The following is a 22889-nucleotide window of genomic DNA, read 5'->3' as shown; positions in this document are numbered from 1 at the left end:
CTTACACTTAACCTCTCAGCCCATAATGATCACACACTGCCCAACAAGAGAGGACCTCTCCCTCGGCTGCAAAGAACAGTGTTGCACTCTCTACTTATATGGATCCTGGGAATTAAAACCTTTTATAAATCATTACGAAGCCATAATATATATATTTTTATATCTCATATAAAATATATTTTACAAATCTCAACGATTGAAATCGGTTGTCGGCAGTCTTGGTTTCCATCAGTGAGAGCGCATCCCCAATCATTACCTTTGTCCAACAAAAAGGCTGATCCTGTCACTATGATCACCTACTCAGATGAATTCTCAGACTGTCCCAACAAACCCATGTGTTGACCCCCGCTAAGGATCTCATTGATTGGTATATCAAAGACAGCCCAATCCGACACCTAGTGCAATATCATAATCGAGTCTAGGGGTCGGGTGTAACTTTCCAGTTTTGCCCATCAATCTCCAAGGTCCAAGGCAATACTGGAAATCTGGTCCAGTTCATAGATTCAATTAATCATACACTGTATGTGCCTAGGGTTTCACCCTGGCCGCTGAGACAGGCCACCCCAACCGATTTGGTGGCACCACAGTGTCAGCCTTGTCAAGATAGGTCTCCCCAGACTGACCCATTGGCTGTGAACATTCTAAACTAACACGAGTCTCAGTAAGTGTCCAGTTTAAGGGTATTACACAGAAACATACCAAGGGAACATGAATCAAATATGCGCTTTTATTCATTTACAATAAACTCATAAAGTACATCATCTTAATTGAAGCTAAGGGCATACAAAACTGTCTAACATCGGAGGCATGGCCTCGGGTGGAGCCTCGGCCTCGGCCTAGAAGGCCTACAAGAGGTAACTCAACATCTAGGGGCCAGGTCCCGAGAAGCTAAAGAAAGACGAAGTCATCTCCTTTTTAGACGACGACTTGAAGGGGGTTTCAATGCCCCACGATGACGCATTGGTGGTGTCAATGACCATCGCCAATTTCATGGTGAAGAAGATCTTTGTCGACAATGGATCATCAACCAACATTCTTTTCTATGACACCTTCAAGAAGATGAAGCTAACACCGGATTGGCTGCATTTGGTCGACGTGCCACTCGGCTTCTTCGAAGCAGTCATGAAATTGGAGAGAAAAATCACCCTATCCATCACAGAAGGGACAGAGCTTTGGCAAGTGACCAGGGTGACCAAACTCTTGGTCGTGAAGATCAGTGCCCCCTACAATGCCATCATCAGGAGGCTAACCCTTCATGTACTCAAGGCAGACATCTCCTCCTACCACCTCACAATGAAGTTTCCAACTGAGCATGGCGTTGGAGTCATTCTAGAGAACCAACAAACTGCTAGACAATGCTATGTTACAACACTAAAGGGCAAAAACGAGGAAGCTTTGTCGTTGGAAGGGCTCAATCTCAGGGACGAACCAGTGAGTCGATGCTAGCCAATTGAGGACCTCATCTCGGTTCCCCTAGACGAGGCCGACCCCGAGAAGATGGTGTGTGTCAAGTCCAACATTCCTCTATACACCTTTTCCGAACCGGCTAGTTTGCACCGAAACGAATTGGAGTCTTAGAAACCCGGGTAGATCTTCTAGGTTGGTCATTACCTGGAACTTGTGGGACACCTCCCACTACCCCTGAGCTCTCCTCATCAAGAACAACTTCCTGACGATGATTGTTCAGGATGTAATCATCTTCCAAGAAATGTGCATTTCGACTACAGAACACTTTCTGTTCTCCTGGGTCATAGAATAGGTAATCCACAGAGCCTATGGGGTAGCCTATGAATAGGCAATGGCTGGTCTTGCATTCTAATTTGTCTGCACTCATTCTTTTAACATGTGTCGGACAACCCCAAATCTTCAAGTGTCTCACACTTGGTTTCTTACCGGTCCAAAGCTCATAGGGATCTTTAGAACTGATTTGGTTGGAGCCCAGTGCAGCACGTACATTGCACTCTCTAATGCATAACTCCAAAAGGATGTGGGTAACTCTGAGTGTACGGGAAGTGATCAGACCATATCTAATAAAGTCATATTCCTCCTCTCTAAAACATTGTTTAGTTGTGCTGTAGTAAGAGGAGCTAGCTGTGATATTATCCCATTGACCTTTAAGTAGTCCATGAATTCATCAGAGAGTTACTCGCCACCTCGATCTGATCGAAGGGTCTTAATTTCTCTCTCTAACTGTTTCTCGACCTTTTGTCTGAACTCCTTGAACTTTCAAAGGATTCACACTTGTGTCTCATTTAAGTACACGTAACCATAACGAGAGTAATCATCAGTAAATGTTATAAAGTAAACGTGCCGGTTATGTGTCCTAACACTCATGGGACCACATACATCAATATGTATAAGGTCAAGCGTACCTGTACATCTTTCAGACTTATTGTTAAATGGTCGTTTCGTCATCTTACCCTAAAGGCAAGGTTCATAGGTTGGAAGATCTTCTACAGTTAGAAAATCCAAAGGGCCATCCTTTACAAATCTTGTGATACGGTCTATATTAATATGGCCAAGTCGGTAATGCCATAGGCACGTGGGATTAATTGTATCATGGGTTCTTTTCTTGGGGATGTCACCCGACGTAGTTTCGGTTATGTTAGTTTCCAAAGAAGGATGGAGAACATAGAGACCATTCTCAAGTTCTCCGTATGCGAGAATTTGTTATTTCTTTTAATAGTAATCGTATTACTAAAGAAAACAGAATATCCATCCACACACAGTTTTAGAACAGAAATCAAATTTTGTACATAAAGACAATCTTTTAGTACAATTGTTCCTTCTCTGAAAATTGACTCTACAGTTCCTGTAATCGAAGCTGCAACACTTGCAGAAGTCCCCAAGTAAAGAGTCACTTCTCCGTCACTCAGTCTTCTGCTTATCTTGAACCCCTGTAGTGAGTTACACGCATGAGTCGAAGCCCCAGAGTCAATACACCAGGAAGCAAAAGTTACCAACAAATTGGTTTCTATGACACAGGATTCGAAATTACCTTGTCTCTTGGATTCCAAGTATTGAGGGCAGTTCCTCTTCCAGCGATCGGCCTATCTGCAGAAATGACAAACATCTGATGCTTTGTCCTTTCTCTACTTCTTTCAAACCAAACATAACCTTATGGTAACATCAGCTCGACTTTGAATAATTGATGTAAAACTGACCTATGCATGGAATTATTTTGCATTTAGATATTTAATCCAAACGCGTCATCGGGTCCATTCATGGCCTCTTATCTCTTCCTATACCATATATCTTTCTTATTATAGATTTTTCCTTTTTTTTAAAGCCTCTTGAAAAAATCTATGATGCCGCAAAGTGCCAATTAGCTGATTTTGATGTTTATGATGTCAATTGATTGAGTATAAGTTTTTTCTGTTGTCATGTTTTCAGCCTCATTGGGTCACCCTTTTCTCTTTCTTCAATAATTTGTTTGCTGTTTTTGTCACTTGCTATTACACATCAGAGGCGCCGTTATAACACCGGAGAAAAATGGCAGTGTTTTAAGAGAACAGCAACTCACCATGTGGACTGATTTCTTTTTATTACTTTTGATATGTCATAACATAAAATGGGTGGACATGAAAGAAAAATCACCTTGAGTCCAATTACAGTGGATCTCCAACTTGTATCCAAAGGGGTCCATATGCAGCAATAGACCCATGATACTTTCTTTTCTTTTAATCAGTTACTACGTTTGAAAAATCTATCACATGATATGATAAGGCTATGTGAATTTGATAAGTAACCATCCGGTTTCATTTGATGATGATAAGGATAATGATATTTTGTTTTTGGCTTGATGGGGCAATACATCTGCGGGTAGTCCATCCCCAAATCCATATCCCAAATCTTCTCAATGAATTGTTTCTTTTGATATATCACTATAACTAGCAAGTTGTGCCACCTTGATACCATCGGTTGATTGGTTATAAATTTGTATACTGCAATAGTCAAACCCAACACAGACCATTGACATTGAGGGTGAAGAGTGTTGCCAACGCATCAATACCCTGGCTAATCGGAAAAAATGAGAAGGAAAAAAAAGAAAAAAAGAAAAGAACAGGATTGGCGAGGCCCAGCATGGCAAAAGAATCGCATGATGATGTAAGAAGATGGCGAACTGACAAATTAATGCTCTCTGCTGCAGGTGTGGATATATTTATATAAATTAGGGAAAATTGGAGTGTCAATTTAATATGATAATTTAGAACTGAAACTTTCATTTTACATAATAGAAAAAGACACAAATACCTTTCAATAAATCACTTGGTATAATTACAGTACTATTCTTTTTTCTTTCCCAAATTTACAATTTAATATGGTAATCTATGGCTTTTGGTGTAATTACAATTTCACCACCACTGTGAACTTCGATGCTGACAAAATTGAGTAGAGATCGTCTGTACCCAGGGACAAAAAATTAACATAGTCCAGACCTTAAAGGCAGCTGGACTCCAAAATTTATCAATTTTATTTTAACTACCTTTTTGGGATCCCACTTTCCAACTTTCTTTCTCCATTTTCGTTCTACTTTCTCTACTCTCCCTCACAACGAAAGTTCCACACCCACGTCATCGCACACTGCCATCGCAATCGAGCCACCGTCATTTGTTTGCGGCAACACCCGGAGTCTTTCTCGACCACCGCTCAATCCCCTTGCCGGAGATCATCATAGGAGAGCATTGCCTCTGCGAGCCGCGCTACAGGAGTTCGTCCACTGCAAGCTTTCGGAATCATTCCACCGCTCATCGTCGACGTTCATTTCAGCAGTATTTTGGCTTAAAGTTATTTCTTCCTTTTTCCCTCTAACTTCTTGTCTGGAAAAATCTTGCACTGTAAATTTGTTTTTTTCTTCTAAAATTCCTCATAAATCAAATGATTTATAGACACAAGAATCTTCCATATATGGCGTTTTTTTATAAATGGAAGAAGAAAGTTAAATGACTCTCTCTCTCTATCTGATATATGAGTTGCAAGAACAACGGATCGGTGGACATTGGAGATGATATTCAATGGCTTGCTAATAATACAGAGAACCTTCCCCTAAAACTTGTAATTTGAAGCTGCAAAGGTGTGGTGAGGGTTTGCATTCGATCTTATTATCCCTGCTTCTTTCAAAAAGACTTCATTCAACTATGTCTACCTCAATCCAACTCCCTCTTGGGACTTTTACCCAACAATTGAGATGAACTTTGAGGTCCAATATAATCATACCGATGTTAAGCACATCTACAGAAACCAGAGGGACTATAATAACAAGGTAATTTGTGTATATACATCATTCAATTGCTTTTCTTTACAATACTTGAATCCACGAAAATTTGTTAGTGACATTGTGTATTAATAACCAAAAGGTCAATTCATCAGATATTTTTATCTTTATAGTGCCACTAGGTAATCCAGATATCGTTAAGCCTTAACAGGACAAAACATTGCTAAGGGTTTGCTTTTTTGAATTGGTTACTTATCTAATTAGTCAAAAATTTGTTTCCCTTTCCCATGTTTAATCCGCAAACTGCAATATGCCAACAACAACAAATGTGCATTACCTAGAACTTGTGGGACACCTCCCACTACCCCTGAGCTCTCCTCATCAAGAACAACTTCCTGACGATGATTGTTCAGGATGTAATCATCTTCTAAGAAATGTGCATTTCGACTACAGAACATTTTCTGTTCTCCTGGGTCATAGAATAGGTAATCCACAGAGCCTATGGGGTAGCCTATGAATAGGCAATGGCTGGTCTTGGATTCTAATTTGTCTGCACTCATTCTTTTAACATGTGTCGGACAACCCCAAATCTTCAAGTGTCTCACACTTGGTTTCTTACCGGTCCAAAGCTCATAGGGATCTTTAGAACTGATTTGGTTGGAGCCCAGTGCAGCACGTACATTGCACTCTCTAATGCATAACTCCAAAAGGATGTGGGTAACTCTGAGTGTACGGGAAGTGATCAGACCATATCTAATAAAGTCATGTTCCTCCTCTCTAAAACACTGTTTAGTTGTGCTGTAGTAAGAGGAGCTAGCTGTGATATTATCCCATTGACCTTTAAGTAGTCCATGAATTCATCAGAGAGTTACTCGCCACCTCGATCTGATCGAAGGGTCTTAATTTCTCTCTCTAACTGTTTCTCGACCTTTTGTCTGAACTCCTTGAACTTTCAAAGGATTCACACTTGTGTCTCATTTAAGTACACGTAACCATAACGAGAGTAATCATCAGTAAATGTTATAAAGTAAACGTGCCGGTTATGTGTCCTAACACTCATGGGACCACATACATCAATATGTATAAGGTCAAGCGTACCTGTACATCTTTCAGGCTTATTGTTAAATGGTCGTTTCGTCATCTTACCCTAAAGGCAAGGTTCATAGGTTGGAAGATCTTCTACAGTTAGAAAATCCAAAGGGCCATCCTTTACAAATCTTGTGATACGGTCTATATTAATATGGCCAAGTCGGTAATGCCATAGGCACGTGGGATTAACTGTATCATGGGTTCTTTTCTTGGGGATGTCACCCGACGTAGTTTCGGTTATGTTAGTTTCCAGAGAAGGATGGAGAACATAGAGACCATTCTCAAGTTCTCCGTATGCGAGAATTTGTTATTTCTTTTAATAGTAATCGTATTACTAAAGAAAACAGAATATCCATCCACACACAGTTTTAGAACAGAAATCAAATTTCGTACATAAAGACAATCTTTTAGTACAATTGTTCCTTCTCTGAAAATTGACTCTACAGTTCCTGTAGTCGAAGCTGCAGCACTTGCAGAAGTCCCCAAGTAAAGAGTCACTTCTCCGTCACTCAGTCTTCTGCTTATCTTGAACCCCTGTAGTGAGTTACACGCATGAGTCGAAGCCCCAGAGTCAATACACCAGGAAGCAAAGTTACCAACAAATTGGTTTCTATGACACAGGATTCGAAATTACCTTGTCTCTTGGATTCCAAGTATTGTGGGCAGTTCCTCTTCCAGCGATCGGCCTGTCTACAGAAGTGACAAGCATCTGATGCTTTGTCCTTTCTCTACTTCTTGGACTTTGTAGCTTTCTTCTAAGGCTTTCTCTTTGCCTTCCTCTTCTTCTTGCCCGATTTGCTAGCTTCAACAAGCATGGCGATGGGCTCATCCTTCTTAATCAGTTCCTCGGCCCTCTACAACATATTGCTGAGTTCCCGGGTGCTAACATTTAGCTTGCTCATGTTATAATTCATGATGAACTGATTGAAGGAAGGAGACAAAGAATTTAGGATGGCGTCCACCTTCGTGACTTGGTCAAGCCCAGATCTAAGAGCCTCAAGTTCATTGATATAAGCTATCATCCGAAGACAATAGTCATGAACTTGTTGGTTCTTGGACATCTGTACAGTCATGAACTGCTTCAAGACCTTCTACCGAGTAGAACGATTCTGCTCTTCGTACATCGTCCTCAGACTATCCATGATATCCTTAGACAATTTGATCTGATCGAACTGTCGTTATATCGGATTATCCACGGAGGCAATGGTGTAGCAGCGGGCTAGGGAATTCTTCTCTTCCCATTCCTGGTAGTCCCTCCTATGGGCCTCAAAAGCCCTATCACACGGACGTTCAGGGGCAGGATTCTTAGCTACTTTGTCCAACTTCTCTAAAGTGAGGACCAACATAAGGTTACGGTACTAGTCAGCATAGTTTGGGCCGTTAAGTTTATTTTCATCCAACAGTTTAGCGAATTGTCCGTTTGCCATTTCTGATAGAAAGCAAATATTAGTCCACAACCTAATTTGATTCATGTTATCTACATAGATATGGCTTTAATCTATGTTCCATTTCCATTTATTCATCTCCGAGATTTCCCTCCTATCTCAGTTACGAAGACTGCGAATTATGTCTCTAGAAATGTGAGAAATCACATAGGGTGCATGGAGCTAACTGTTTCAACTGCATAACCCCACCACCTTTCTATGAAGGATAATATCCACTCATTTTATGAGCTTTCCTTTTGGCCTCTGTCAGACAAGGTTCATTGCCATTTTAGGTTAAACATTTCTGTCTAGTGAGAGTTCACCCATCATATTCGTGAATGCCAAGGTACCGTGATAGAGTCTTCCATTTCAGGATAGGCCCCTCCCACATCGGTCTATAACACCCCTATCATCTTATGAAACATTCCAACAGATCCAGCAGCAAATGGATAGCCCAATTATATGGTGTGTTTCCTCATTATTGAATGACCCATCTTCATGCTAATGATGGAAAGCTTTTAAAGAGTTCATCATATGAATCTCCCCATCACATGCACTCATATTTCAGGAGGGAACAAGATATTACGCCCTAGTTTAATTTAGGTCAAACCAAAGTAGCTCCCATTGACTTTCATAAAGCCAGATTTCGATGGGCCCTAAACGGCTAGGGTTACGCACGGTTCCTATTGGGAAGGTGTGGAGCCCACCACAAAGGGAGATCATCCAATGATCTTTAGGGACACCGTGGCAATGATGTGCATTCAGCCATGGTGTACGCAAGAGCCACTATCGTATCTGCATGGGCCAAGTACTTATGGCCCATGAACGTTGCACATCACACATCCATATATCATATGCAAGGATAAAATGGATCCAATCAATTAATATCTGTAAAACCCATTATTAAAGCCCATAATTATCCATAATATTACTGATTAATATTATCTAGGTATATGGGCTGAATAGCAAAGAGCAGTTCGGCCCATATATCTTTTATGTAGTTAATGGGCTAAAGCAATTTTAACACATTAAAAATGGGTTTTACAAGTGTGGGCTGAATTAGATCTTGCAATTAAACATCAACTCTTGGACCTAAGAATGAAAAATTAGAGCCGAGAACAGCCCCCATTGAACCATAGATCTGGTCCAACCAGTTTGGTCCAATCTGGTTCGAATGGGTATAGGGTTTAATTTTAATTCAAGATTTTAATTCAATAATTGATCTGAAATTAAATTGCTGATAAAAGACATTCAAGAATCAGTACAAGGGTTGTTTCTAGATCTACTACCCTGCAAAACAGATGTTAGTTCGCAGATTCAATTTCTCAAACTACAAATCGCAGATGGGTGAACCCCAATCTACGAAAATCCTTCCTTTTACGCAACCAGCTTCGATCTTGATTGAAATGAAATAGAAAAACCCTAATTTTCTATTAATATTACATCAAATCGAATTCCTATACATTCAGTCTAAAAATTAAAAAAATAATAATTATAGACAAGAATGTAAAAGAACTGGAAATCGCAGTTTTCCTGCGCCAATCAAGATATCAATCTCCACCGTATGAACAACCCATAAATCAAGATAAATATAAAGAACAATTCTAAATATATATCAGATTTAAAAATATTTAATTTTATATCAATTTCCCTTAATCTAGGAACCGATTTCCCAGAAAAACATTAATCTGCGCAAATTAAGTAGAATGCCTTTTGCCCATTTGTACAATTCCAGATCTGGCCAATTTCAGTTCAAGATTTGAACCTGGGCTCTGATACCACTGAATGAATGAGAGATCCATCATATGGATGGCCAAACCCTATAGGTAGGTTGGGCGAAATTTCAAAAATTCCTCTCTCTCCCATGTGGGAATCACATTCCCTATTTTAGAAAACTGCATTTTTAATGATCAATCTTGAAGCCTAAACCAAACCAAATCTGAAACCAAAAGGTATGAGAGTGATGTACCTAACATAGAATAGTAGTAACTCCCAATGAAGGTGTTCACGCCCAAGGAGATCACCAAAGACTACTCCCACTGAAGATGACACAACGTAGGGTGGAGCAGAATCAGTAGGCTGGTTCTTCAACAAGAACCTAATCCTTCACAAAGAATCTGATGGAGAGCGAGTGAGCACGACTTCAGATTAGTTTTTCTCCCAAAAACTAATATCAAGAACCTTTCTTGATCGCTCCTACAGGTGGAGATTGAATTGGCAATGGTGGAAATAGCAGGAGAAGGCATGAGCAGAAGATGGCGTCAATCCAACATTGTGTTGTCTTCTCTCTTGTATCAGTAAAACTGACGATGAACTGGGGTTCGCCCTTCTCCTCTATTTATAGCCTTAAAGAGAGATTCTCCTAATCCCATTAGGAGTTTCATAATCCATATCTTGTATTTGGATCTGGACTCTCTTTAAGATATAAGGATATTCCCTTATCTTATCTGTAGATAAAGATCAGCCCTCCTAATCTTATTAGAAGTTTCCTAATCCAAATTTTTATTTGGATCTGGACTCTCTGAGTGGATAGGGATAACTCCTTATCCTATCTGCTAATCTAAATCCCAAAACCGCCCCTCTTTAATTAATCAAATTAAACAAGTTCGAATTGGGCTTTGGGCCCATTAAGTCCATGTGCTCACTTATTCTCCAAATTGCTGCCCAGTTGGGTATCCTTGTATGGCGTGGGACCCAAACATTGATTTACACATCAGCCACATGGGTTCAGCCCAGCCTTTGCTACAAGGCCAGGCCGAATTCATTGTAGGAGACAATAAACCCCTGAGTCCATCACCATAGGCTCTTAATGGGCCCAACATTTACACTAAATGGTCATTGGGTCAAGCCACCTTATAAAAACCCAAGAATTGTGGGCAGATGCAAGATTAGCCCATCAGGTATTACCCTCAATGGTCTTACACTTAACCTCTTAGCCCATAATGATTAAACACTGCCCGACAAGAGATGACATCTCCCTCGACTGCAAGGTACAGTGTTGCATTCTCTACTCACATGGATCCCGGGAATTAAAACCTTTTGCAAACATTTTGAAACTGTATGTTTATCTCTATATAAATATATTTTGCAAAACAAATTTCAATAGTTGAAATCAACTATCGTCAGTTTTGGTTTCCATAAGAGATAGTACATCCTCGATCATTCACTTTTCCGACAAAGGGGCTGAACTTATCACTATGATCACCCACTCAAATGAATTCTCGGACTGTCCTAATATACCCAGGTTTTAACCCCCTCTAAGGATCTCACTGATTGGCATATCAAAGATAGCCCAATCCGATACCTAGTGCAGTATCATAATCAAGTCTACGGATCAGGTGTAACATTCGAGTTTTGCCCATCAATATCCAAGGTCCAGGGCAATACTGGAATTCTGGTCCAGTTCAGGGTTTCAAGAAAACTCACACTGCATGTACCTCAGGTTTCACCCTGGCAACTGAGACAAGCTACCCCAACCAACTTGGTGGCACATCAGTGTCAGCCTTGACAGGATAAATCTCCCCAGATCTATCCAATAGTTGTGAAGATTCTAAACTAACACGAGTCTCATATGTGTCCAATTTAAGGGTATTACACAGAAACACACCATAATAACATGAATCAAATATGTACTTTATTCATTTACATTAAATGTCATAAGGTACATCATTTTGATTGGAGCTAAAGACATACACCGTCTAACACCCCCTATTGCTGCTGCTACTGCTTTGAACCATGAGTCTTTGGCTCACGACATCATCGAGGTATGTGAGAGGCAAGGCGGATGATGGCTCTGGAGAGCCAAGAGAGCATAATGAGTGAAGTTCGGACGAGCTCTGGCATGTTTCTCAAGAAAAAGCAGGCTAGTGGCTCTCTTGTGTTCAAACTGGAATTTTTTTCTTTTTCAATTCTTGTTTTATATTGCTTGATTTTGTAAAATTAATCCTACTCTCTACAAATAAATTGCTTAAACTGATGCCTTATTTGCAATAAGCCTTATGCACTTAAACTTTGTTCACTCGGAGAGAATAACAGTCACATAATATGACAATAATTTACCCATTTCACGATCTGAGTTTGCGAGACCAATTGCTGAGTCATGAGCACCACAACAGGGTACGGTGCGCCCAATACGCCGGAAAAGAGAGTAGCACCCAAAAAGAAGAATTTGGATTTATCTTTGCTTTATTTAACATTAATTTATTGATATGGAGTTTTTTTTTTTTGACATTTTAAAAAGTTATGATAAATTTAAGAGAAATGCTAAAAAATTGTGATGAGTTTTAGATAATTTCTCTTTAGGATATCCTATAAACTCGAGTCCAAATCTCATGCCCACACAAATTCTGTCCACATTTATCGCAGCCACACGTGGAGAACATCTCAACCTCTGCATAGGGATTTGCAATCAGATTCTACTATTCCAATTCCAACTGTTTGGTTGGGTAGAATGGGACTCCCATTCCTGTTCTTGGCAGGATGGTTAAATTACAAAGATCCTATAACTTTCATTCGCAACAAATACCCTCTGAACTTTCACTTTATGACAAATACCCCTTCATTACGATTGTGTCAGTTAACTTCGAAAAAAAAATAAGATTTTCATTAAGCTGTTTAAAGTTTTCTAGCCCCTCAAACTACCTTTGAAGAGTGTTTTGGGTGTTATTCGGTCGTCTTGTTTTCCATCTAAAACAAGTTGCATGATTTTTAGATCAAGCAATAGTTATAAAATCAATGGGTTTTTATGATTCAGTCCACCCACCCAGGACTAAAATTAAATTTTTTTATCATTGTTTTTCAAATTTATGGTTTTTATTAACTTTGAGATTAAAAAATACTTTATTAGTTTTCTATCTAATTACTAGGAAGATTTGGCCTTTTGCTTCTACATGAGTAAAATTCACATGGCCATGACGTCTGTGTTGAGCAATCTAAACATGGTAAAGACGCCCTATAGCTTCACAGCGACAAACCGGCCATCTTGTTTTTATTTTCTCATTGTAATTCAACATCTTAATGGAACTTTTTTCCCTCTCCAACAACGGCATGATTTGGAGTTCTTTGCTGATGAGACAATAAAAGCATTTTCCGGTGAGAAACAAACAGTGGAGATGCAATGATGGAGATGTTTTTGGGTTAGGTAGAATTTAAGAAAAAATGGGTGAGGAAAAAAATAAAGAAAGTTCAAATGGGTATTTGGTAATTTAATGCTTTTGTCATCTAACATGAGTTGGGGGTATATGTCACAATGTTAAAGTTTGTGGGTTCTTTGTTGCAAATAAAAGTTTAGGGGTAATTGTTATTGAGCCCTAAAACAGGGGGTCTTTGTAATTATATTCAGTTTCAGTCCACACCATATTTGTGCATTGCAAGATCGCTCCACACCACAACCCATTATTTCATTCACAGGTTTATCTCATGAAATCATTTACACCACACCATTTTGCTTTTAGAATAATGGTCCCATACATCACATGGATGTTTAACCCTATATAAACCTCTGTTCTTGTTGTTATTGTTACATCATGCCTCTGGGAACTCGCCACTCTATTGTTCTCTACTTGAACCACTTGCCAGTTGCCACTGCTCCTCCGATCACCACTACACTGAACCACCAAAGGTAACTAATATAATATATTGTTATTTAATGATTAACACAATGTTTTAAAAAAGTAAAATTTATTATCAGTACCCTGTACTTTGGTTCAAGTGACAATTTAGTCCCAAACTTTAAAATGTGACTAAACTTCTAATTTACACAATCCAATACTTTGTGTTAACTCATTGTCAGTCAATGCATAAAAAGATATAATGACCATTTCATTTTTCAATGATTAGTTTGAATCATTTTTGAAATGACGAAAATGACCACTATATTGAGGGATTCCTCTTCTAGTGTTCTGCCTCCGCCTTAACCACAAAATCCAGTGAACCTGCCCTCAGATAATAAACAACTTCAAAAGGCATATTTACTCCCGCTAATTCAGTAGCCTCTACTACAGATTCAGCTGGAACCCTGCCCCTACTATTCCTAAAGAACCCCTCTTCCATTTTCACAATGGGAGAAGCCACAGAGCCAACATGATAATTCCACCCAACACAGTCCATACTGCCGCTTGACCTAGCAGTGCGCCTTACCCCAATAGAAAGGCACTCTAGTTTGTCTCTTCATAAAAACCATTGAATCTCCAGGAACAAGCTTCTTATGATTAACGAAGTTACTCCACCCAATCGTCAACAAATGCCAATGTGGCATCCCACGATTTATGTGCCGGAAATCCCACATTACACCATGAACATCTCTCACTGTAATTGTCTGCAATGGCGGCTCCACCTTTTAGTTCAGTGGGGGAAATATTGAATCTTCACAAAACCTGGGAACCAAAAACCCACCTCCATTGTTTGCATTGCTTGGTGTCAAATCTTCAAGAACGACAAAATCTTTTCCTCAGAATCCTCAACTTCACTATCTTGTGACAATCCTGTTGCAACTGGCAGATACGAACCATTCTGGAAAACAATCAATCCAGCAGTTCAAGACGTATTTTTGCAAAACCAACACAATTCTGAAGAGAACCATGTGCTTGACGCAGGCCAGAGAACTAAACTCTGGAGAAGAAGAAGCCTGCTCTGCATGACCTTGCAGGAAGTAGTAAACCATGGAAATTTTTAACTCGTTTTGAAGTTATACTGAAACAAAGACAACCAGTAAACTAAGAATAAAACAAACTATTCCCCTCAACAGATAAGGATTTCAATGGGCTGGTTTTGGATTGGACCCCATCCAGTCCAAAATCAATTTGGACATATTGGACAAACCAACAAGACATATTGGATTGGACCAATTCAGTCCAAAATATTTATTAGATTGGATTGGACCCGGTCCATCCATAATAAATTTATATTGGATTGGGTTGGATTAAGCCAATATCTAGTCCATTGACATAAGATAAGAATATAGGTGTCAATTGACCAGGTTTGGGTTGAAACCAATCTAAATCAAAACAAATTTGAACAGATTGAATGGTCCAAACATTGAATTGGATTGGTCCAGAATGGTTCAAAATATTCATTGGATTGGATTGGACCTGGTCCATTATAATGGACTCACTTTGGACTGGATCGGATTGGACCAATTCTAGTCCAACTGACACCCCTATCAACAAATAGGTTGTGCCTCTTCTGGCAATTTGTTCCTCTCAAGAAAAAAAAAAAAGATATCAGGTAATAAACTTTTCACTTCTGCAACCTCTTCTTCTTCTTCTTCTTCTTCTTCTATCTCATCGTTGTTGTTGTAGATGAATCGAGTGTGCTTCCCTATAAACCCCGGCATTTACTTCTGGTTCCCGTTCATCTTTCTCAACAATGACCTAAGTGACCCCAGAGTCTTTCAAGATTTAGCAACCTCTTTGTTCTTTCCATTCATCCCCATGACGGACTGAACACAAAGTAGATTAAATTTTAGAATTCAATTGGATATGAGGGAAAAAGAACGCTCGGTTAGTGAATGCCACTTCTCCTTTTCCCTTCCTTCAACCCAAATTGAAGAGAAAGGGTAATAGTGTAAAAAGAAATGAAAAGGGTAAAATCTGAATATTATCATAAAAGGTTAGTTTTAAAACAATATGTTTGTTATTTGCTTTTTGAAATAACAAACAAAAATCACGTTCTCATGTTCTTAATTAGTCCCAACACAACCCCCCCCCCCCCAAAAAAAAAAAAAAAACTAAAACATTATATAGGCTACCAATAAAAGAACCAAAACCAGGAGGATAGAAGTGATAGTAATCTTAGCAGGCATCTCTCCACCGTCGGTCCTCCAGAAAATGGCCTCATAAATGGGCCAAGAATTGACTACCCCAAACCCAGAAATAAACAACTGCACCAACATTTGTCCGAGCATTCCATCAGAACTGATCAATTTCGCAAAACCCACTACAAATGCAATTAAGTTGAGTATTGCAATGACCGTGAGTGGCACAAACAGTGGTGATACAACTCCAAACTCAAAGATGCCGTTTTCGTATCTCTTTCTTCGTTCATCGTCAACGACTTTGCTGGTCACATTAAATCCCAAGGAAGAAAAGCCAATCCGTTTGAGAATGTAATCTATGGACCCGAATAGGTAAGATGAAACTCCCCTTATCAACCACATTCTTTGATCGTTCCACCACCTCTGGATTGTGCTTCCTGCTAGGGTGAACTCAATAGCATCTTGTCCATAAGCTCCCAGGAAAAGGAACCAGTACAAATAGAACCAAGGGTCCGACATCTGCATGCACCATGACCATGCCATCCATTTTTTTTCAGCTTATTCTCTTCTTATGTAATGCCATAGCATGAGAGGTTGAGAGGGAATACACAAATACGTACCGCTGGGAACATGGAGACCCCATTGATGAGAGCTAGCTGGGGGACGATGGCATAGATGATGATGGGAATGGACCATGTGGCCCAATATGCATTGTAAGCATAGTTAAGGGCCACGAGCAGGCCCATGGATCTAATACCGAAGGTAATTGGGTTGTACCTGGAGAAGGCCACCTGCAGTAGACCAACACACCAACGTCTGTTTTGGCTGAGTGCATCATTGAGGCTGAGTGGCGTGTCCCCCAAGAATGCAGCCCTGTCAGGATTGCAAAATACTGACTTCCACCCCTCGTTGTGTAGCCAATATCCCGTGTGGTAGTCTTCAGATAAGGATCCATATCTAAAGCCTATCTGCATCAATGGTAGTTAATTCACCATAACTTTTCCGGCACCATAGAAATGTTGCATACAAAAGTTAAAACACTTTACTATTTACCTTATAACCCCAATCGGTTCCATGCTCAAATGTGCAACTGGCTACATGATGAGAGAGAGACAATGTAGAAACCGTTGCAGATGTTATGGGCTTGTCTTTTAGGATTCTAGAGGATAACAATGAGGATGGTCCTCCGAACAGCGCTCGTCGGCGGAAGAAACATCCACTGCCGACGTAATTTGGGCCTGCAAAAGCATCTGACCCGGCGGGATATAACTGATACAAAATCTTATGTTCATTACCATAAATATCGTGCTTGTCAAGCCCATGGAATCGCTGAGGAAATTGTACGTAGGCTAATTTGGAGGCAACAGCAGGGTCGAATAGATAGCAGAGAACACGAAGAGGAGTTCTGGGATCGTTGGAGTACATGTCACAGTCCAAGTTTAATACGACTGGTGCATTGCTCATGGTCTCTGATACTCGCAGCTTCAACGCACAAACAAAATTAACTAATCCTTTCGTATGGTTTGAAATTTTGAATTAAGAAAAAAGTTCGATAAAGGGTGAAAATAAGGTTATGTTCGGTTGCAGTGTAAATTTATTTGCATTTGTGAGTGCAAATGAAAAGGAAAATGTAAAAGACCGTTTGGTTCACAGATAGAATTGGAATCGGAATCGAAATTTAAATCTTTTGAAATTGGAATAAGCATTGGAATGGTCTATACCATAGTCTGTTTGGTTTGGACAGGAATGGAAATGGGAATTGCAATAAGAAGGAATGGGATTTCGTTGCCAAGAGAGGGATAGAGAACGGCCATTAATTCTTTTATATGGGGATAAGCCATTCCAACAGAAATGGGAATAGGATTCTGATTCCGCTCAATCAAACAGTTGGAATTAGAATAGTTCATTCCTATTCCAATTCCAGACCCCTATTCTTACGAATCAAACGGAGTCTAAATTCTTATTTAATTTTGTTTTGGGTTTTACTTTATGGTATCTTAATTTAGCTCATTTGTAATAGTTTTGCAGCATTGTAAATTTATTTGTATTGCAACCAAACACAGACTAAGAATCAATGTAGTAGTGAGCAGTGAATAGTGTAAGGCTGTATTAAATTATTGATTAAGCATGTGAGAATTAAAAAGAGGAAGGTTGCTTACTAAGACATTAAGGGCTCCGGCCTTGAAATGGTGGGGCCAACTACTGCTTTTTTCGCGGGAGACGTACACCAGATTTGGCATTGCACTGCCTGTAACATCCTTATCCTTCCCACTATCCAACAAAACCTGCTCTCACAAAGGTTCAAAACAAAACAGAAAAAAAAAAATAGAGAAGAAAAGAAATTACTACCACTCTATTTCCATTATTCTATAACGAAACCTACCGGCACACGTGCAAGTGAATGAGGAGTCACGTGATTGAGGTTTAAAAGGAAAAAAATTTGTAGACCTCAATTATCGTAGGATGATCTCGACGTGTAAATCCGGGCGACCATTTATTAAAAGCTTGACGTTCCTGGTCGCTGATGATCAAGTCATCCAGAAATCCACCTCCCCTCTCCATCACACTCTCTATCTTCTCTTTCATGCTTTCATACATTATCTGCAGAGACGACAAATTAATTATTAGAAAAAAAAATGAGGTATAAAGTATATACCTGAGAATTTTGTTTTGGAGTTTGCGAGTTGCGACCAAATGACCAATGGAGTGGCGATCTCGTGGTCATAGTCTTGAATTTCAAGAGAATCAGCGAATTGATTGCGACAGAGTCACAGACAGAACAAGGAATGAAATGGAAGCCATCGCTATTCTCTCAGGGCTTTTTCAAGGAGAGAGCGCTAGCGCTATTGTAGCTGACTCAGGAAAATCCACCGTGTATCGAAATATTTCCCGTGAATGATAATTTATAAATAAGTCTAAAGTATCGATATGTTCGATCTATATCAGTACTTTTTTTTTATTTTTTTTATTTTTTTTCAAAACCGGTTTAAGGGGGCTGATTTAATTTATAATATTTTAAAATATTATAATATATAAAAGACGGATATTTTATCAAAAAAAGGAAAGGAGATAATTTTGATTGGCTTCTCATCATATTTATCATATCTAAATCCATATAAAGATGGATTCAGAAGCTTGACAATATAAATTACCATATCAATGGTAGGGAAAAAATTGTTAAATCTTTTTTCTGTGACATAATATGATAAAGATGACAGAGGATGATATAACACTTAATCATGGATAAAGCATAGGTTGCTTGTAGCTGTAAAAACGTATCTATTTGCTGAAATTCAAATTCAGACCCAATCCTAATTAAGCTCAACTCGTTGATATGGATTCACTCAATCCAACAAATGAAATTGGCCAGGTTGAATGTTTTAGGTTCACAAAAGAATGAGAGGTTCAAGTGTCATACAAGTTATAATTGTTGTAAGCCATTTTATTAATGCTACATGAAATTAGCATTATTTATAATTTATTTTTTTAATAATATATAAAAATTATGGGTTTTTTTTGTCTTATTTATTAATAAGACACAATGTCAAAATTTCAAACAAATAACAACACATTTGAATTGGAATATTTAACGAACCAAATATAGATGATGACAGCTAGCGCCTAGCGTTTCTTTTTTTTTTTTTTTTTTCTTTATAAAGTTGCACATATTGCTCTAAAATTAATACCACCCCAAGATCCAACTTGTTCCATTCCAAGGACAATAATGATACGACATGCAAATTATTGAATGTTGGTAGCTAAAAACAAACAGAACAGCTGGTGGATAAAAAGGGCCCGGGGAAAACGAAAGCACAAAAGAAAACAAAAATGAAAAAGAAAAAGGATGAAGCTTACTTTACTCTTCTCTGGTGTGTGTGTGTACTAGTACTGGAAAATGAAAACTGAAAACAAGGTTGTGTACCGTTTTTAATGGCTGAATGGGATCCATGTTATATGTGAGTGTGATTACAGTTCACATGCATTGTGTGCCAGCTGTGATACCCCTGAACTGATTTTTTCATGAACTTCAGATGTTATCAAAACGGACGGGTCCTCCTACTTCTACCACCAGAACCAGAAGTATTTTTGGATCCGCTACAAATAAGGCGTGCATAAATATCAAAGGGCTAACAAATTAACCCAATAATTAAGAAAGGAGTCAAGGACGCTTGCTTGTTTCCTCCTTCAATGGGGCTGTCATGTGCTTAGAACTCAGGATTCAAGGGCTTTTCGTCTTTTAGTTTACTCAACTAGACAAAAAATTTTGCCTTCTTTATAGCAGATCTGGACCAGATTTTTTTTATACATATATATACATACATCAGTCTTACCTTCATCTTCTCCGTTTGGGCGCAATTGCAAGTCAGAGTAGATCCAAAATACACATCGGGGCACCTTTCCTCTATTTCATTCTTCCTGCAGAAAGGCAGCCAGTGTCTAGCAAACTTGGCAGCTTCCATGAATGCAAACAGCGTAAGCTGCGAACCCCCGTCATCCGATACGTACACAGACACCTTCTCTGTCGGATAATCGTAGGCCATCACTGATAAGGCAGTGTTTACCACACTCAACGGTGGCTCCTTCAATGGATCGGCGGTGCATATAAACACGTCCAACGCCGGAAAGCACTTCTCCTCAACTACCCGGCTGAGATTCTCTATGAACACACTGCGACGGACCGGACATATCCGGAATGACTGTATGGTTACCCACATAAACGCGAGAACGGCGTCGGAGAGTAGCAAGGAGAAAGAAAGGGAAAAAGAAAAGAAGGTGGTTGCAGAGGCAGAGAGGAGAGTGCACGCATGGCGATACAGTAGAGCCGAGATGGCACAGGCATAAACCAGCGCGAAGGCACGGTTTAGAGGCGTACGGCGCAACACCTCAAGAGAATGGAGAGGAAGAGGAGTAGGGGTTTGGGTTTCCGTTCCCATACTGCCTTGCAACCGCAGCAGATGAGAGATCAGAGATGGATGGGTTTAATTTCCCAATAATTTTGGCTCAAGGGAAGAAATGGGTCTTCTCCTTTTCGGTTATTTATAGGCATTCGATTGATATCCCAGGATTAACACAACGGCTGGGGATGAAGATTGGATCCACCAGTCTGATTAGATACGAATAGAATGCTTATATTACACTCAATTTTTTGTATTTATCTATCTATTCATATATATTTTTTTACCAAAAAATTTAAAAAAAAAATACTCAAGAGATTCAAGCCTTGTATATATATGGAAGCTATTCTTAAGTCATTTTATTCATAATATTACATTTTTTTCACGCCCATAATATTACATTTTCTGTACTTTTGATCATAAAATCAAATTAAATTTTAATTTTTAAACATATAAGCTTGGGGTGAGTAATAAAAACTGAATTGAACCAAAACCGATCAAAATTGAACCAAAAATTCAGTTAACCGAATTGGTCAGTCCGGTTTTTGTTCATCATTTTTTAAAAAACCAAAGGTATCGGTTCAGTTTTGTTTAACCAATATAGAAAATCAACGGTTAACCAAACCGATTGGTATACATATACTTCTATATATATTAGATATATCTTTTATATTTCCTATATATTATAAATTAATAAATATGCATTATATATACAAATGTATATAATATATTATTTATTATTTAAAATGTAATATTTTATATATATTTGTAGGATTTTATTATATGTATATATATTATAAATTAAAAAAAAAAGTCAAAAAAATAATGAATCCAATCGGCGGTTAACCAATCCACTTCGACTCAGTTTCAGTTACTGGTTTTTCAAAAACCTATCATACCAATTCAGTTTCACAATTAGCCGAACAACCGGTCCCACGATCATCCCTATCCATTACTTCTGAATTGAGAAGTAATTGGAATTGATGAAAGATTTTAGGATCTAGCCCATTAATAACATGAGAGTCATGGACAAGTTGATTTGATATTAAAGCCCTAATTGCTTTTTGGTAAGTTACTTACCCCGATAAATGTAATTATTTGGGCATGTTTTTCCTTGGAAACACTTAATCGGGTAAGTACATTTCCCTATGTTCTTTTATTTCCTAGGTAAATAATGTAATGACCATTTTAGCCATAAAAATCTATTATTAAAAGGGGTATTTTTGTCCTATTCAAATGTCAGAAACTTTCCCCTTAAGTGAGAAAGTTATTTACACACTTAGGAGATATTTAATTAGAAAAATAAACTTTCCTTAATCTCCATATAAATTCAAAAAAAAAAAAAAACGTAAAATTCTTGGTTAATACGAACCAAAATATTATTGACCAACTTTATCCTCTCAAAATTTAAAAAAAAAAAACAAAAAAAACCCCTCAAAGGAAAAGAAAAATGATGGATAAACAAACCAAAACAAATCAGTGAACAGCTTGGACCTTCATTGTTCCATTAAAACCAGCTTCCAGCCTTCCCGTTCCCGTGGTATCCACATTATTACAATAGAAAGCACAAAGAGTAGTCGTTGATGTGATTCCCTCACCTCTTATCTTTTCCCTTTAAACAAAAGCAAATAGGCTTTAAACAAATATTCAGCTTCAGCCACCAATTACAATGTTTTCTTTCCCTTGGCAGAGATAAGAGATGGATCTTTGTTTGTAGTTCTGCATATTGTCAGTACTCAGTGATGTACAGGAACTCATGAATCTGTAACTACGTCTTAAATGCATAAAGGACAAGGGAAGAGATAGAAAATAAAATAATTAATTTACCAGTTCAAGTGGATAACAGCAAAACCATCATAGTACAGTACATGCATCCTCGGAGAATCTTTTCATCTCTCTCGATCAGAATTAGTAACCAATCGGCTGTATTCATGTTCAAAATTCACGGAGGGGGATTGCGTCGTATCTTTCCACCATTGTACATATGTTCAGCTATCATTAGCGGTGATCATGGCCGGAAAGCTCAAGCCTGAGTTGGATTTACGGGTTTTTCGGGCTTAATGAGTAATGAGTTTAGCCTTATGGCATCTAATATTTAAATTTTTATTTTAAATTAAACAAAATAGAATACATGCAATATATATATATATAAATACAAGCTAAAGAAAAATTGAGCTTGGCTAACTTTTTACCTTATGCACAAAAAAAAAAGCTTGAGCCTGGTCCGTTTGATTCGTAGTGGGAATTGGAATCGGAATTGGAATTGAAATCATTGGGAATTAGAATCAGAATGATTTATTCCTATACTCTGTTTGTTTCAGACAGGAATGAGAATGGGAATTAAAATCAACAGGAATACGATTTCATTCCCAAGGGAAAGGGAATGGTCATTCCCTAAAGTGGGGAAATTCCATTCCAGCAATAATGGGAATGAGATTCTCATTCCACCCAACCAAACAATTGGAATCAGAATACTCATTCCGATTCCAATTCCAGACCCCTATTCCTGCAAA

General features: G+C 38.6%; 1 protein-coding gene and 1 long non-coding RNA gene across 2 annotated transcripts; both read right to left on the bottom strand.

Moving 5' to 3' along the window:
* Positions 1 to 13390: 13390 nt before the first annotated feature.
* LOC148880997 (uncharacterized) lies at positions 13391 to 15166 on the bottom strand. The gene is made up of 3 exons (XR_016104704.1): positions 14978 to 15166; positions 14122 to 14367; positions 13391 to 14044 (listed from the first exon to the last, which is right to left on the bottom strand). It is a non-coding gene; the product is annotated as an uncharacterized LOC148880997 (long non-coding RNA).
* Positions 15167 to 15302: 136 nt separating this feature from the next.
* Positions 15303 to 20769, bottom strand: LOC148880996 (cellulose synthase-like protein G3). Its single transcript, XM_088963178.1, has 6 exons — positions 19813 to 20769; positions 17930 to 18082; positions 17641 to 17766; positions 16535 to 16963; positions 16102 to 16449; positions 15303 to 16000 (listed from the first exon to the last, which is right to left on the bottom strand). Exons 1-6 carry the CDS (start codon positions 20413 to 20415, stop codon positions 15455 to 15457), a joined length of 2205 nt encoding a protein of 734 aa, XP_088819304.1. The 5' UTR covers positions 20416 to 20769; the 3' UTR covers positions 15303 to 15454.
* Between the last annotated feature and the right edge of the window lie 2120 nt (positions 20770 to 22889).

The sequence above is a fragment of the Nelumbo lutea genome, chromosome 1 (assembly GCF_056320005.1).
Source record: "Nelumbo lutea isolate HS-2025 chromosome 1, American lotus-T2T, whole genome shotgun sequence".
Classification (NCBI taxonomy): domain Eukaryota; kingdom Viridiplantae; phylum Streptophyta; class Magnoliopsida; order Proteales; family Nelumbonaceae; genus Nelumbo; species Nelumbo lutea.
This window is presented reverse-complemented; position numbering and strand designations above follow the sequence as displayed.